The sequence below is a fragment of the Rattus rattus genome, chromosome 1 (genome assembly GCF_011064425.1).
Source record: "Rattus rattus isolate New Zealand chromosome 1, Rrattus_CSIRO_v1, whole genome shotgun sequence".
NCBI lineage: Eukaryota > Metazoa > Chordata > Mammalia > Rodentia > Muridae > Rattus > Rattus rattus.
In genome coordinates, this window is record NC_046154.1 from 23602504 (window position 1) to 23615353 (window position 12850).

The 12850-nt window shown below is 52.6% G+C and overlaps 1 protein-coding gene across 1 annotated transcript in view; it reads left to right on the top strand.

Annotated features, from left to right (window-relative positions):
• The window catches only part of Man1c1 (mannosidase alpha class 1C member 1), a 138973-nt gene that overhangs the window by 51767 nt on the left and 74356 nt on the right, over positions 1-12850 (top strand). The window contains exon 2 of the mRNA XM_032896378.1: positions 9647-9743. Within this exon, the coding sequence (XP_032752269.1) occupies positions 9647-9743 (97 nt within the window). The remainder of the gene's footprint in view (positions 1-9646; positions 9744-12850) is intronic.

Genomic DNA, 12850 nt, shown 5'->3' on the forward strand with positions numbered 1-12850 from the left:
GAGGAAGAAAGGAACACGCTGTTTGGGACAGGAAGTTACGTGGGACCAGTAGGGAAGAAGAGTGAGCATGAAGCCAGGCAATGGGCCTCTGTAGAGTCACTCGGACTAAGGCAACAGCTCTGTCTTTGAAGGGCATCCCAGAAGCAATAAGGACCGAGGTCAGTCCCAGAACTCATAAAGGAAGCCGGGCATGGCGACTGTGCAGAGCTGGAGAGGCAGACGGAGATGGAGCCTTGGAGCTTACTGGTCAAGCCGTCTGTCCTGACTGGTGACTTCAGCACAGTTAGGACTAAGGAGAACAAAGTCTGAGATGCAAAACACCACACAGATATTTAAAAGTATGTTTTCAACTCCTCAGCGCCAGGCAAGGAAGGCTCATTATGTGCCATTAAGTGGAAAAGCGAGCTATCAAAATGTATGGCACGAAGTCAGCAAATTTATATATGTGTTAAAGGACTTGAAAAACAGAAAAATATTTATGGTGATTACATCTCTGGGTGAGGTGTTCGACGATTTTTATTTGTGTGAACCTGTATTTTCCAACTTCCCCACAGTGGTATCTGGAAATGTTTGCAATACAGAAAATAAAGGCTGTTAACATGAAAGACAGAGGGAATAGCGTCTTGCCCTGGATGAAAGGCAAGCACAGAAACTATGGGGTGGATGCAGCCAAGCGGGGTTTGCTAAGACAGAGGACGGTGTCTGGAGCTGGGCGTTATCCAGCAAGAGGAGTAACAGGAAGAGAAGCCCAGACTTAGGTCCCAGCCAGCCAGAACCCCAGAGCCTGTTCTGGTGAGTTTTTGTACCAGCTTGACAGAGGGTCATTTGAGAAGAGAGAACATCAATTGAAAATGCCTCCACCCTATTGCCTGTGGGCAAGCCTGTGGTCATTTCTTAGTGATTGATGTGGGAGAGCCCAGCCCTTGGTGGATGGGCCCACCCTGGGCTGTCCTGGGTGCTATAAGAAAACAGCCTGGGGCAGGCACGGTGGATTTCACGCCATAAAATTCGATATCTTACTTTTCTTCATGATGGCACATAATGAGGATTCCTTGCCTGGCGCTAAAGATTGGAAGACATACTTTAAAATAACTGTGTACAGTTTCACTTCTCAGTCTTTTTTTTAAGGCCCTTGCATAATTATTTTTGAAGGCATTGGAGTCTTGTCTGTCTGTGGCTTATCTGAGCCAGGGAGCTGGGTAGGCACTAAATGGAGACAGTGACAGACAGTGACGGCTCTGGAGGTCAGGCTTTGTTTGGGGGCAAGAAAGGGAAGACGAGACATGGAAGTAGGATGTGGCCTCATCCTGTACCCCAGGGCCTTCTATGGCCCTGTTGGCGTCCCTACATTTGGGTTGTTCTGATGTGTCATTAGCTTTGAATCGCAGACACCCCTGCCTCCACCTCCTGAGTGCTGGGGTCACAGGTGTGAGCCACCATGCCTGGCTCAGGCAAGCTTACACGTGTGGAGCAAACAAGCTATTTGCTTTCATCTGGTGTGCATGTGTTTGTGTGTGTGTGTGTGTGTGTGTGTGTGTGTGTGTGTTTTGTATGCATGTGTGTATGTGTTTTGTATGTATGTGTGTATGTGTGTATATGTTTTGTATGCATGTGTGTATGTGTTTTGTATGTATGTGTGTATATGTGTTTTGTATGCATGTGTGTATGTGTTTTATATGTGTGTGTATGTGTTTTGTTTGTATGTGTGTGTGTGTTTTGTATGTATGTGTGTATGTGTTTTGTATGTATGTGTGTATATGTGTTTTGTATGCATGTATGTGTTTTGTATGTGTGTATGTGTTTTGTATGTGTGTATGTGTTTTGTATGTATGTATGTATATATGTGTGTGTGTGTGCGTGTGCACGTGCCTGTCCGTGCATGCATGTATGGAGGTCTGAAATTACTGTCAAGCATCCTACTTAGGCTCTCTGTTTACATTATAAAAAATCTACTTAACTTTTGAATGTTTGCCGTGTGCCTATGCGTGACAGTGCGTGTGCTCCCACCCACTGAGGTCAGACATGTCAGATCCCCCGGAGCCACAGTTATAGGTAGATGTGAACTGCCAGACTTGGGTGCTAGAACTGAACAGGGTTCTCTGCAGCAGCGGCAAATACCCAGCCGTCTCTCTGTTCCTCCCACCTAATTTTTGGAAATGCGTCTCTCACGGAACTTGGAGTCCGCTATTCTGGACAGCCTGGTTGGTCAATGAGCCCTGGCGGGCTCTACCGAGCACTGCTGCTAGAGGCACGAGCCACTGGGCACCACTTTCCCCATCAGCGCCAGAGCGATGGCCTCAGGTCCCAGTGCTCGTTCAGTAAGCGCTTTACCCGACAAAGAGAGCCGCGGCCCCAGCCTCCCCAGCTGTCATCTTTGAGCACTTCACACACGCTAATAACTCCTCATCTGTTTCCTCTGACGATCTGACGAGACTCTGGATGAAGGAAAGCGTTTGAAATGTTTCGTGTACAAAGATACGCACTGTAGCATTGCCTTACAAACGAGAACTCGCAGAAATGTCTACAGTTGGGCAGGCAGATGAAGTAGGAGCTGATGGAGGTGCTCCAGGCTGTTAGGTAGCCATTAACAGTGCTGTTTAAGAAGTGTCTGTCACGACGCTGAGTGTGTTTGTGTCGTATTCACGGGGAGCAACGAGACGCCAAAGTCGGAACGTGATCAGATTGAATGATGGGTAATCATTTCCCTTCTGTCTGCTTTTCTACTTTGAGTCCGTGTACTTCTATATTAAATTATAGACAGGTGCGTGGATAGGAACCAACCTTACTTTTCTTAAAATTATCTATTTAAAAAAAAATGTCGGGGTTGGGGATTTAGCTCAGCGGTAGAGCGCTTGCCTAGCACGCACAAGGCCCTGGGTTCGGTCCCCAGCTCCGAAAAAAAGAAAAAAGAAAAAGAAAAAAAAATGTCACAGTCTTCTCTGTGTTGCTATAACAAAATGCCTGAGGTGGGTACATTAAAAAGAAAAAAAAAAAGATCAATTTGTCTCGCACTCATGGAGACCAAAAGTGTTATGCTCCACCCCACATTGCTGAACCACACCGCGTGAAGAAACAGAAAAGGGAAGGGAGTGTGTAAGGTGGGCAGAAGAGAAGAAGAGGAGAAAAAGGGGGAGGCAAGAATCTGAAGAAACTCCAAAATAATCCCCCTTCTCAGCAGCCAGTTCTGCCCAGTGAGGCAACCTCCTCCAACAAGACCTTCACTGATCCTTTCCCAGGGTCATGCCCCTGTGCCATGGTCACCTCCACCTGCCCCCGACAGCTCAGAGGTGCCATACCTCACAGCTCTGTTACACTGAGGACCAAACACATGGCCCTGTGGGGGACGGACCTCATCTAAACCACACATGCTGAAGGGGGCATTGAGGATACAGAACCGAGCCCAGAGGAACCTAAGGAAGGAGCAGAAAGGTCGACACGGAGCAAATCTTCTGGAAAGTGAGCAAAACTGTAAAAGGACCCTCTCATTAAAAAGTAAGAACCACTAAGAATGGACAGTCCATTTGAACATGGCAGCCTCATCCCTAGAGAACAGCCAGGTGGACAGTCCCCACTTTGTCTGCTGGCTTCTGGCTTCTACAGGACAGGCTGTGTTTGGCTGGGAGCCTGCCGTGCTGGGGAGGCTCTGGGGTGGGAAGACCTGAGGGTAAGAGTTGGGGTCCCCAGCTCTGAAAAAAAAAAGAGTTGGAAAGTAGAATTCCACGGGATGGACACAGTGAACGAACGTGGTGTCAGCCTTCAGCACGATTCCCTCATGCATGCGTGCTTTCTCTCGTCCATTCTTATCTATGTATAAACGTCTATCTATGCTCTGAACCGTCTGAGAGTATGCCGCAGACGCACGGCCCCTAAATACATAGCTGTGCCTCTTCAGCAAGATCAACCCTTCCCACAGCACCACGGAAAACCCCGTTAGAACCAGAATGTTAGCACTGTGGCGCTCTCTGTTCCCGAGGCCGCATTCAAATCTGTCCGGTCTCTATAACACCCTTCCCCCTAGGCATCCATAGTCACTGCCAGATGGTGTTTGCTTCCGGAGTAGCGGGGTCTGGCTAATTTGTTCCCTTCCTTGTGAGTGTTTCTTGATCTTCCTTTCTGATGTGTCTTTAGGGTTTGTCCAGGTGAGGCATTTTAGGGGCAGAAATATCTCTGAGGGGTTGCTGGATTCTACGTGCCATGTGGCAGCTACTTCTGGCCACATAGGGGTTTTTTTTTTAATATGTAAATCAGTAGTGGCTTCATTGAGACGTAATTCCTAAAGACCACCTTTTAAAAAGTGCTATTGGGCTGGGGAGGAGGCCGTGGGTCAAACGCTTTTATTGTGTAAGCATGAGGACACAGGTGCGGGTCGCTAGCAGCGTCATGTGTCTGCAGTCAGCAGTCGATAGTGGCGACATACATCTGTGATCAGTACTTGGGAAGAGGGAGGCAGGACACTTGGGGTTTGTTGACCAGCCAGCCTAGTCAAACTTGTGAGCCAGGTAAGAGCCTCCCCACCCCCCTCCCCAGTCTCAGAAAATACTATGGGAGGACACCCAATGTTGACCTCTGACCTCCGCACGCACAAGCACACCCTTCGCACACCCTTCGTCCCCAATGGCAGTCTCGTCCCCTCATGCTCCCCAACCTCCAGCAGCCAGCGCTCCACTCTGTCACCAGTACTCCCTTCTGAGTGTCACTCTTAATTAGAATCATACACTAAGATACATTTCTGGGCCTGGCTCCTTTTCCTTAATGCAGGGTTGCGGGCGTTCATCCGAGTTGCTGCGTTCTGCCGTCCTTTTTATGGTCACCAAATATTCTTTCGGATAGGTACACCGCAGCCTGTGGTTCGTTCACCAGTCAACAGGCCTTTGGTTTATTTCCCCCTTCTGGCTGTTTAAAATAGTGTTGCCACGAGCGCCTGTGCCCACGTTTCTATGTGGTTGTCTGTGTTCCAGTTTCACTCGGTTGCTATGGCGGTCTCAGCAACTTGGGGAGAAAGAGTGTCTTTGGCTCACCTTCCAGGTTACAGCCAGGCAGTGATGGAGTTCAGGGCGGGTCCTGAAGCAAAAGGCATGGAGGAGTGCTGCTTGCTGGCTCATTCCTTGGTGTGATGCTTAGCCAGTTCTATCATGCAACCCACCTGCCTAGGGATGGTGCCGCCCACGGGGGGCTGGGCTCGCCCACACCGGTGAAGATCATCCTCACAGACGTGGCCGTGATCCATCTGATCTGGGCAGCCCATCAGCTGAAACTCCCTCCGTAGACTTTCGGTGCGCCAAATTGACATCCGACGCTAACTAGGACATTATGTTTGAATTCCAGTTGTGTGCTAGGGGTCCTCAAGATGACAGAGGACCCGTGGAGTCAGGGGTTCAGTAGGAGGTCTTGCTGTCAGGCGCAGTGCGTGGTCTCAATCACGGGTGTGGTTTATTAAAGCAATGGGCACGAGACAAAGTTAACCAAGGAGCCACTGCGGGACAGCAGTGTGGAGGGTACCAGGTGCAGCTTTCAAGTGTCTTCCCCCCCCACCCCCAGGGAAACCACACAGGATGCACCTGCAGCATGAGATTGTGCCTGTGCAAGGGACCCTTACCATGTGCGTTCCTTAGAGACTGATCATGTCAGCACCCTGTGCCTAACATGTCCTGAAATCCCAGGCCATGGCAGAAAAGGAGATACTCCGTGTAAGTGTACTTGTGTCTTCTTGGTTCAGTGGGTCTCCTGACCAGTCAGCCAGGTGTGGAACACTCAAGAAATTCATCTACCCGGAGGCTGGCTCAAGCCCAGCGTGACCAGCAGGCTTTTCTAAGGATGGACCTCCTGGGCCTCCTAGGCTGACACATTTTTCCCCCCACAGTTATTTTACTCGTGATCATCTTACCTAGAAAGACTGGGTTAAATGCTAACTCTCCCTGTCTTGGTTCTTATTGTCAGCACAACCCAGGATCACCTAGGATCAGAATGGCTCCGTGGTGGGCTTGCTTACATCAGTTTGGCCTGTGGTCTGCGGAGAACTGTTTGGACTGTTGGTTGATGTGGGAGGGGCCCAGCCCACCGTGGGCAGCACCATTCCCAGGCTTCCAAAGTGAGCAAGTGAATCAGTAACAACAGTGCATCTCCTGGGCTCTGCTCCAGGTTCCCGTCTCTGCTTCCTCGGTGATACACTATGACGTGGAGCTGTAATTTCTCCAGCTTGCTCTGGTTACGGCATTTATCACAACAGAAGGAGAAACCAGACCGCTCCACGTGGGAACCTTTTCCTGCCCATCTCCATCACTACCCGTCATTGATGAGGTCTCCCGTCTCCCCGCATCCCTGCCACCGCTTTTACTGTCGTCTTTCTGCATCGAGCCGTCCTTATGCAGGGCTTCAAGTTAGTGATTTGCAAGAGCTTAGAACAAAAAGGATCAGAGGCAGCCAAAGTGAGTTCTCCAAGAGCAATCCTGCCAGCCTGAACCCGTTTTCCTTCACTGAGAGATGGGTTTTGCCCACCTTGCCTGAAGGTCGGCAAGTGGTGCTAGATCCAAGAGGAAGCCCTCTGGTGATTCCTCGCCCTCAGCCCAGCCATTTTCGCTTACGCCCCAAGTCTGGGTTGCACACAGATGCCTGCCCGTCTAGGCTGAGTTTGCCCGGAGCAGGCAGACATAGAACTGCACAGTCAGATCTGGTTCCACAAAGATCAGGATAGCGTAGGATGGGAGGCAGAAATGGGTGTCACCAGATGTGGCAGACAGAGCCTGGTGAAATGGGTGTCACCAGGGACAAAGGGCAGACTGGCAGCTGCAGGGTGGCCAAGGTCGGTTGATACTGTGTTTCTGATTTTTTATCAAAATGGGTGATAACGTCACAGGGTACCGGAGGGGAATGTGATGTGGGAAGGTTTGTGGTCACAGAGGGTGCTGTGGCTAGACATGGGGGACTCGGAGGTTAGGCTGGGGGGAACCTGTTGACATAGCAGGACTGTTCAGCTAGGGGGACAGGAGACTTGGGTCCCTGAGAGGAAGGATTTGTGACTTTGTGCCATTGATGGGGCTGTCCAGTAAGGGGGTGAGCCCCACATCACGGTGGGTATTCAAGGAGAGCAAGCTTAATTAATTCTCTACTTAGGAACGTGGGGGAGACAGGATGTAGTAGCCTGAGTGACCTATGGGGTCTTGAGGATCTTAGGATCACATCACGCCTTTGAACGAGGTCCCCTGGTGTTCACCTTGTATCCCTACCTGTCTGACCCAGCATTTGGGACCCAGCAGACTCCTCTGAAGACTGTCTCTCTGAGCAGCCCTTTGGCAGTGGCCGGTTCCCACCCATATCATGGAATTCACACAGGGCCTCCTGCCCACCGGTTAAGTTGCAGGGCCAGTTTTTCTGTTTGTTCTTTCATTCAGTGCTTCAGCAAATACTTAACAAGCCTCCTCCATGTGCCAGTGCCAGAGCGTGGTAGGCAGGCCACAGGAATAGGGGGGTACGGGGCTGACTTGATGGCAGTGGGAACAACCCTTGATCCCGGGCGCCAGAGTATCTTTGTGCTTGCTTTTGAGGCCGGGTCTCATGATATCGGACCGGAACGTGGGCTGCCTCAGGCGGTGCTGGGACTGACGACTCCCTCAGCCCGAAGGAAGATGAGCAGCAGGGAGAGGGGAGAGGGTGGAGCTGTTGAAAGAACACTGCCTCCACATACAGCTAAAACCGTAGCCCACGCCCTGGCAGGCGCTTGCTAGGTGTGTGCACGCTCATCCGGTGCCCAAGCGTCTCAGCCTGAGGGGTGGCGCGTGCGTGTTTGAGGGTTTGCACACCGAGACAATTGTGTGCCTTCCCAGTCCAGCCCCAGGTGACACAGGGATCATTTGTGCCTTTGGCCACCTCTTGTGCTTCTCCACTGATGCAGCTGGCAGGGACAGCCTTGGGAGGGCAGCTCCGAACGCACACCTGGGAGGCTCATGACTCCTCCTGAACACTCGTTTCTTTCCACGTAGGGGTTGGTTCAGGGTGGGGTACGGCAGCCCACACAGCTCTGCTGCGGTTTATGTTCTGAGATCTGCTTGCTGCTGCCTACCCCACTGCCAACGGCAATGGCGGCGGGGGCGGGGGCAGGGGGTGCAGAGGAGGGAGGGAGGGACTCCATTCTTCCTCCACGAGCATACCCAACAATTATTCTCTGTTATTGCCAATTCGAGATAAGTAGAAAATAACAGAGGAGTGGGGGCGGGCCTCCAGACCCGTGCTGAGCTCTTGCCATGAAGCTGGCGTGAACCATGGGAGCAGGGAGCCGCACAATGGCTATGTGTGACGGGGGCCCACTGCTCTGGGCGACAAGACGCATTCCAGTCCGGCTAGCTGTGCTGTCCTTCTTGGAGCCTCAGTGTCATCATTTGGGACGCGGGGACATGGTGCTAGAGCATCCTGCGGGTCAGAGTCCAGGCCACACCCCTGTGAGGTCACACCCCTGTGGATGTTGGTCACACAGCAGCAATGATTACCAGAAGAGGTGGCCTTTAAGCCTGGGTACCAGGGAAAAGGAGGACCACTGGGAGCACGGAGAGGGGGTAGGGTTGCCTTAGAGGCAGGCGCTGCCGCAGGAAACACAGAACGGAGTAAACCAAGACACGGCAGTGTTTGAAAACACTGAGAAATGGGGACCGGTTGAAGGCGTGTAGTGGCTCCGTTAGCAGCCTGCTCACCTAACATACAGACCTCCCTGCTCCCAGCCCCGAACCACAGGAGAGGGGCGGACAGGAGAACCAGAGGTTTAAGGTTAAACTTCGGCAATAGAGTGAGCTACCCCGGGCTACATGAGACCCTGTCTCAAAACCCAAGAAAGCCCTGCCCTGCCCCACTGTCACCCCAGAGCTCCGACCCCGCGGACCCTTCCTTGCAGAAGTGAAAGGAACGGAGTGTAAAAGCAATGAGGGGGACTGTGGGACGCAGGAGCAGGGTGGGCAGATTGTCCCCGTGTCCCTCAGCCTCCAGGCTGAGTGTAACCAAGGAGCAAGCACCGGTCCTCCTGAGGAGCCAACTGAGTGACGATCCTCAGGCACTCGGATAGTGTGTACAACGCCCGGGTTGGGTTCTGTCAGGAAAACTGAGGCAAGGCAGGTATAGTGTCTGGCCTCAAGGAGCTCCTGCCCCACAGCCATACAGATAACAAATGACAGTGACCAGCTAGCGCCCAAGGAGCCTAGGTCAGGCTCCATAGAGTCTCAGTGTCTTTAGGGGACAGACCTGTCACTTCTAAACCAGAGAGCGTTACATCCCATTCCCATCCCTCTCACTCACCACCTGGGAAGTCTGGGCCGTTACCTCATTCTTGACCCAGCTCCTCACGTACATGTTGGCTTCCACACAGCTCTCCTGGGCAGTCTCCTACCACTGAGCCACACTCCCCGCCCGAGAGTTTCCCTCTTCTTTCTGGTTTTCCTCTTCTCCTCGAAGGAAGCCGGAATCCGGTCATCGCTTCAGGTTCCTCCTGGGAGACCCGTGCGTGGTCTTCGGTCTGTGTGGCGTGACCTGGAGGGGGGCCGGCGGCTGTCTGCGCAGCTCTGACTGGGACTAAAATCAGGCTGAGACCTTGGAAGAGGGGTACGGTGGGTGCCACTGGCCACCAGCATCGTCTCACCGGGGCCTGGTCCCCTGCTCTTTCCCGCAGATGATGCGGTTTTCGTGGCAGAGTTACCGCCGTTATGCGATGGGGAAGAACGAGCTTCGGCCACTCACAAAGGACGGCTTCGAGGGCAGCATGTTTGGTGAGTTGACACAGACCCCCGGGCGTCGAGCACAGCAGCGCCACTTTCGTCCGTCCTTTCCTGGGCTCTCCCAAGCTTTCTCTGGACTCAGAGGACCCAAGTGCGTCCGTCCGCTCCTACATCCTCACCTCCGAGCAGTGGAGCTTGGGAATGTGAGGATGGTGAGGGGTGGGGAGCATGGAAGACTGGGTAGATACACCTTATGGATGGTGGTGGCAAGGAGGCTTTGTCTCCAGAGAGAGCCAACAGGTGTCTAGAGAGGCCCCGTTCAGGCTGCCTTAGACATCTTTCATGTTGCCTGGTGACAGCAGCCACATGCCCTTCTGTTTCTCCTGTAGCCCTTCTGGCTGTGCCCCCTCCCTACCGCAGCCTTCTTTGAGCCCAGAGCCCCCTCTGCATCTCCTAAAGGCTGCAAGCTCAGCCGTGTTTCGGATGTCACACCTCTACCTGTCATGGTGCTAGCTCCCGCTCCATGGGCCCTCTAGAGAGAAGACACTGGGGACAGCCTGAGCATCTCCTTCCTTAAAGGAAGGATGACTCGCTACACCGGGTAACGGGTAACGGCAGCATCATACACCCCACTCCTCACTCCCAAGCAATGCAGGCTGCTGGATTTGGATCCACAGAAGCAAGCCTGATACGGAAGCCCCAGGGAAACCTGAAGGGTAGCTGGATGCCTGAGGCTGGGGCCTGCGTGTGGACCCCCCCAGGATCGGGGTTGGCATTACAAGAAATGGAAGCCAGACCTATATTCTCCTCCAGTAGTCAGTACCAGGGATCCCAGTCTGTCTGGATGAGTCACCCCTGTGGCAGGAGCGAGGGATATGGATTTGAGCAACTTCGTGCATTTATGAATGGAGGAGGAAAGGGGGTCCAAAGAGTAGAAAGTGGGCAAAATAAACAGATTGCAGTTGCTCTGTCGCATAAATGCAGCCACTGCTGACGTCTCTGCTGATGTCGCTGCTAACGTCTCTGTTCACGGCCTTCCAGTTGTTCCTCTGTGCATTTTTTTGTGTATACAGTTTGGGCTCCATGGGAGGGACTTTTGTGTTGGCAATAGTGGTTGTGGCTCAGGCCTTTAATCCCAGCACTCAGGAGGCAAAGGGAGGGGGATCTCTGAGTTTGAGGTCAGCCTGGTCTACAGATTGAGTACCAGGATAATCAGTGCTATATGAATAAACCGTGTCTTGAAACAACAAAAACAAAACAAAACAAAAAAGAATGTGCGTTGGTCGGTTTTCTCATTTCTGTGGCCAGATATTTGACAAACGTCAGCTGAAGGAAGGGAAGGTTTCTTTTGGCTCACAGGTTAAGGGCACACGGTCTGGCTTGGTGGGAAAGGGCTGGGGCTGGAATGTGAAGGGGTGTTGTTATTGTTTCCATAGTGAGGGAGCAGTGAGAGGCACTCAGCCTTTTCATACAGTGTGTTTCCTGAGCAACACCGGGAGAGAAGTGTGCCTCACTGAGATCTTGAAATCAGTGAAGATTAACTGTCACGGAGTAGATATATTACATTTTTAAAATATCTTTGAGCCAGACGTGGTGGCGTATGCTTTCAACCCAGCACTGGAGAGGCAGAGGCAGGCAGATCTCTGAGTTGGAGCCCAGCCTTGTCTACGGAGTGATATCTAGGCCAGCCAGGGCTCCCTAAACTCTATCTAAAGAGATGAAGCTATAGTAACCATAATGAGTACCGGAGATGCTTCTCCCTGTGTTGCCCAGGTTGAAGTTGAACTCCCGGGCTCAGATAGTCCTCCTGCCTCTGCTTCCTGAGTGGCTGGGACGATGGTCTCCTCAGCTCGTATGAAAGGACTTTACTGGTTTGGCTGACTGTATGGACGTGTCGCCGCGATTCATGAGACTCCCTCACTGTGGACAAAGGTTGTTTCTGTTTTATTCCCGTTAAGAATAGTGTAAGAGCTTCACTCCAGACATAACCATTCAGGCATGACTTCCTAGAGATGACTCCTGGGATGTTTGGGGGAAGGGATGGTCTTGGGCCTCAGCATGAAGTATGAGGACTTCTGTCAGGAGTCCGGCTGCCTCCTCTTTCCAGCACAGAGACCTGCCACTGGGTGTCTGCCACCTGCCACCATCCGCTCAGCCTCGAGGACAGGGGGCTGGCGTAGCTCTTCCCAAAGCTGTTGAAACGTGGACTAGCGGACTAAGTGGGACTGTAATAAGAAAGTGTCCCCCTTTCTTCTCTGTAAAGGGGAACTGATGCTGTCGGTTGGGCGTCTATGTCTGAAACTGTGTCAGCATAGACCCAGCCGTTGTCTAGTCTTACAGGAAGCACTTCTACGAGGGACTGGGATCAGTTGGGCTCCATTTGGTGCAGTCCCCAGGGTGTAGGGTTTAAGGCACAGCTCTTCAGAACTTCACTCTGTAAGGGAAATCGCTAGGCGCCCGGAACAATGGAAAGAACAAATCACTGAATCCAGCCCTGTACCACATTCCTGATTCCTTCCCAGACTCTGTAGGGGCTGTGGGGTGGTCTCTAACGCCATCAGTGACCTCCAGAGCCTGAGCCCCATAGACACAGGATGCCCCAGGGTAGGCTGGAATAGGCAGATCCATCCTGCCCTGCCCCCTGTATGCAGTGCTCAGATGGGACAGGCTCCCACAATCTGGTCCTGGGGATCCTCTGGCTGCCTGCATGTGAGGAGGGTCCTGAGTTCACACTGGTGCCCCCCTTTGCCAAGATCTACAGGAGCTGTGGTGAGAATGGCCGCTGCCTGAGTGTGGTCTCTCTGTGTGGCCCTTCCCCATGCCAACCACCCTATGCTGCCCCATCCTTCCTCAGATCAAAGCCGTTCTTTCTCTGAGGGCGGAAGCGTCTTGCTGAGGCGTCTTCCCAGCCCCTTCTCGTGAGGCATCCCACTGTCCTCAGTAGCTTGTTCTCGTCCACATCCGGCTCAGCAGGCCCCACCGGAAGACACTCCCAATGCCCCACCGGTCACCAGAGAAGACAGTCAACTCTTGGCCTGTCACTCAGGCCATAGAACGTGGCTTTCCCTTCCTCTGTAAGCTTGCCAGACGGGACACGTACCGCCCAGCTGGATGGCAGAGAGGCATGGACTTCAGGTCCAGATAAGTTTGCATGGCTC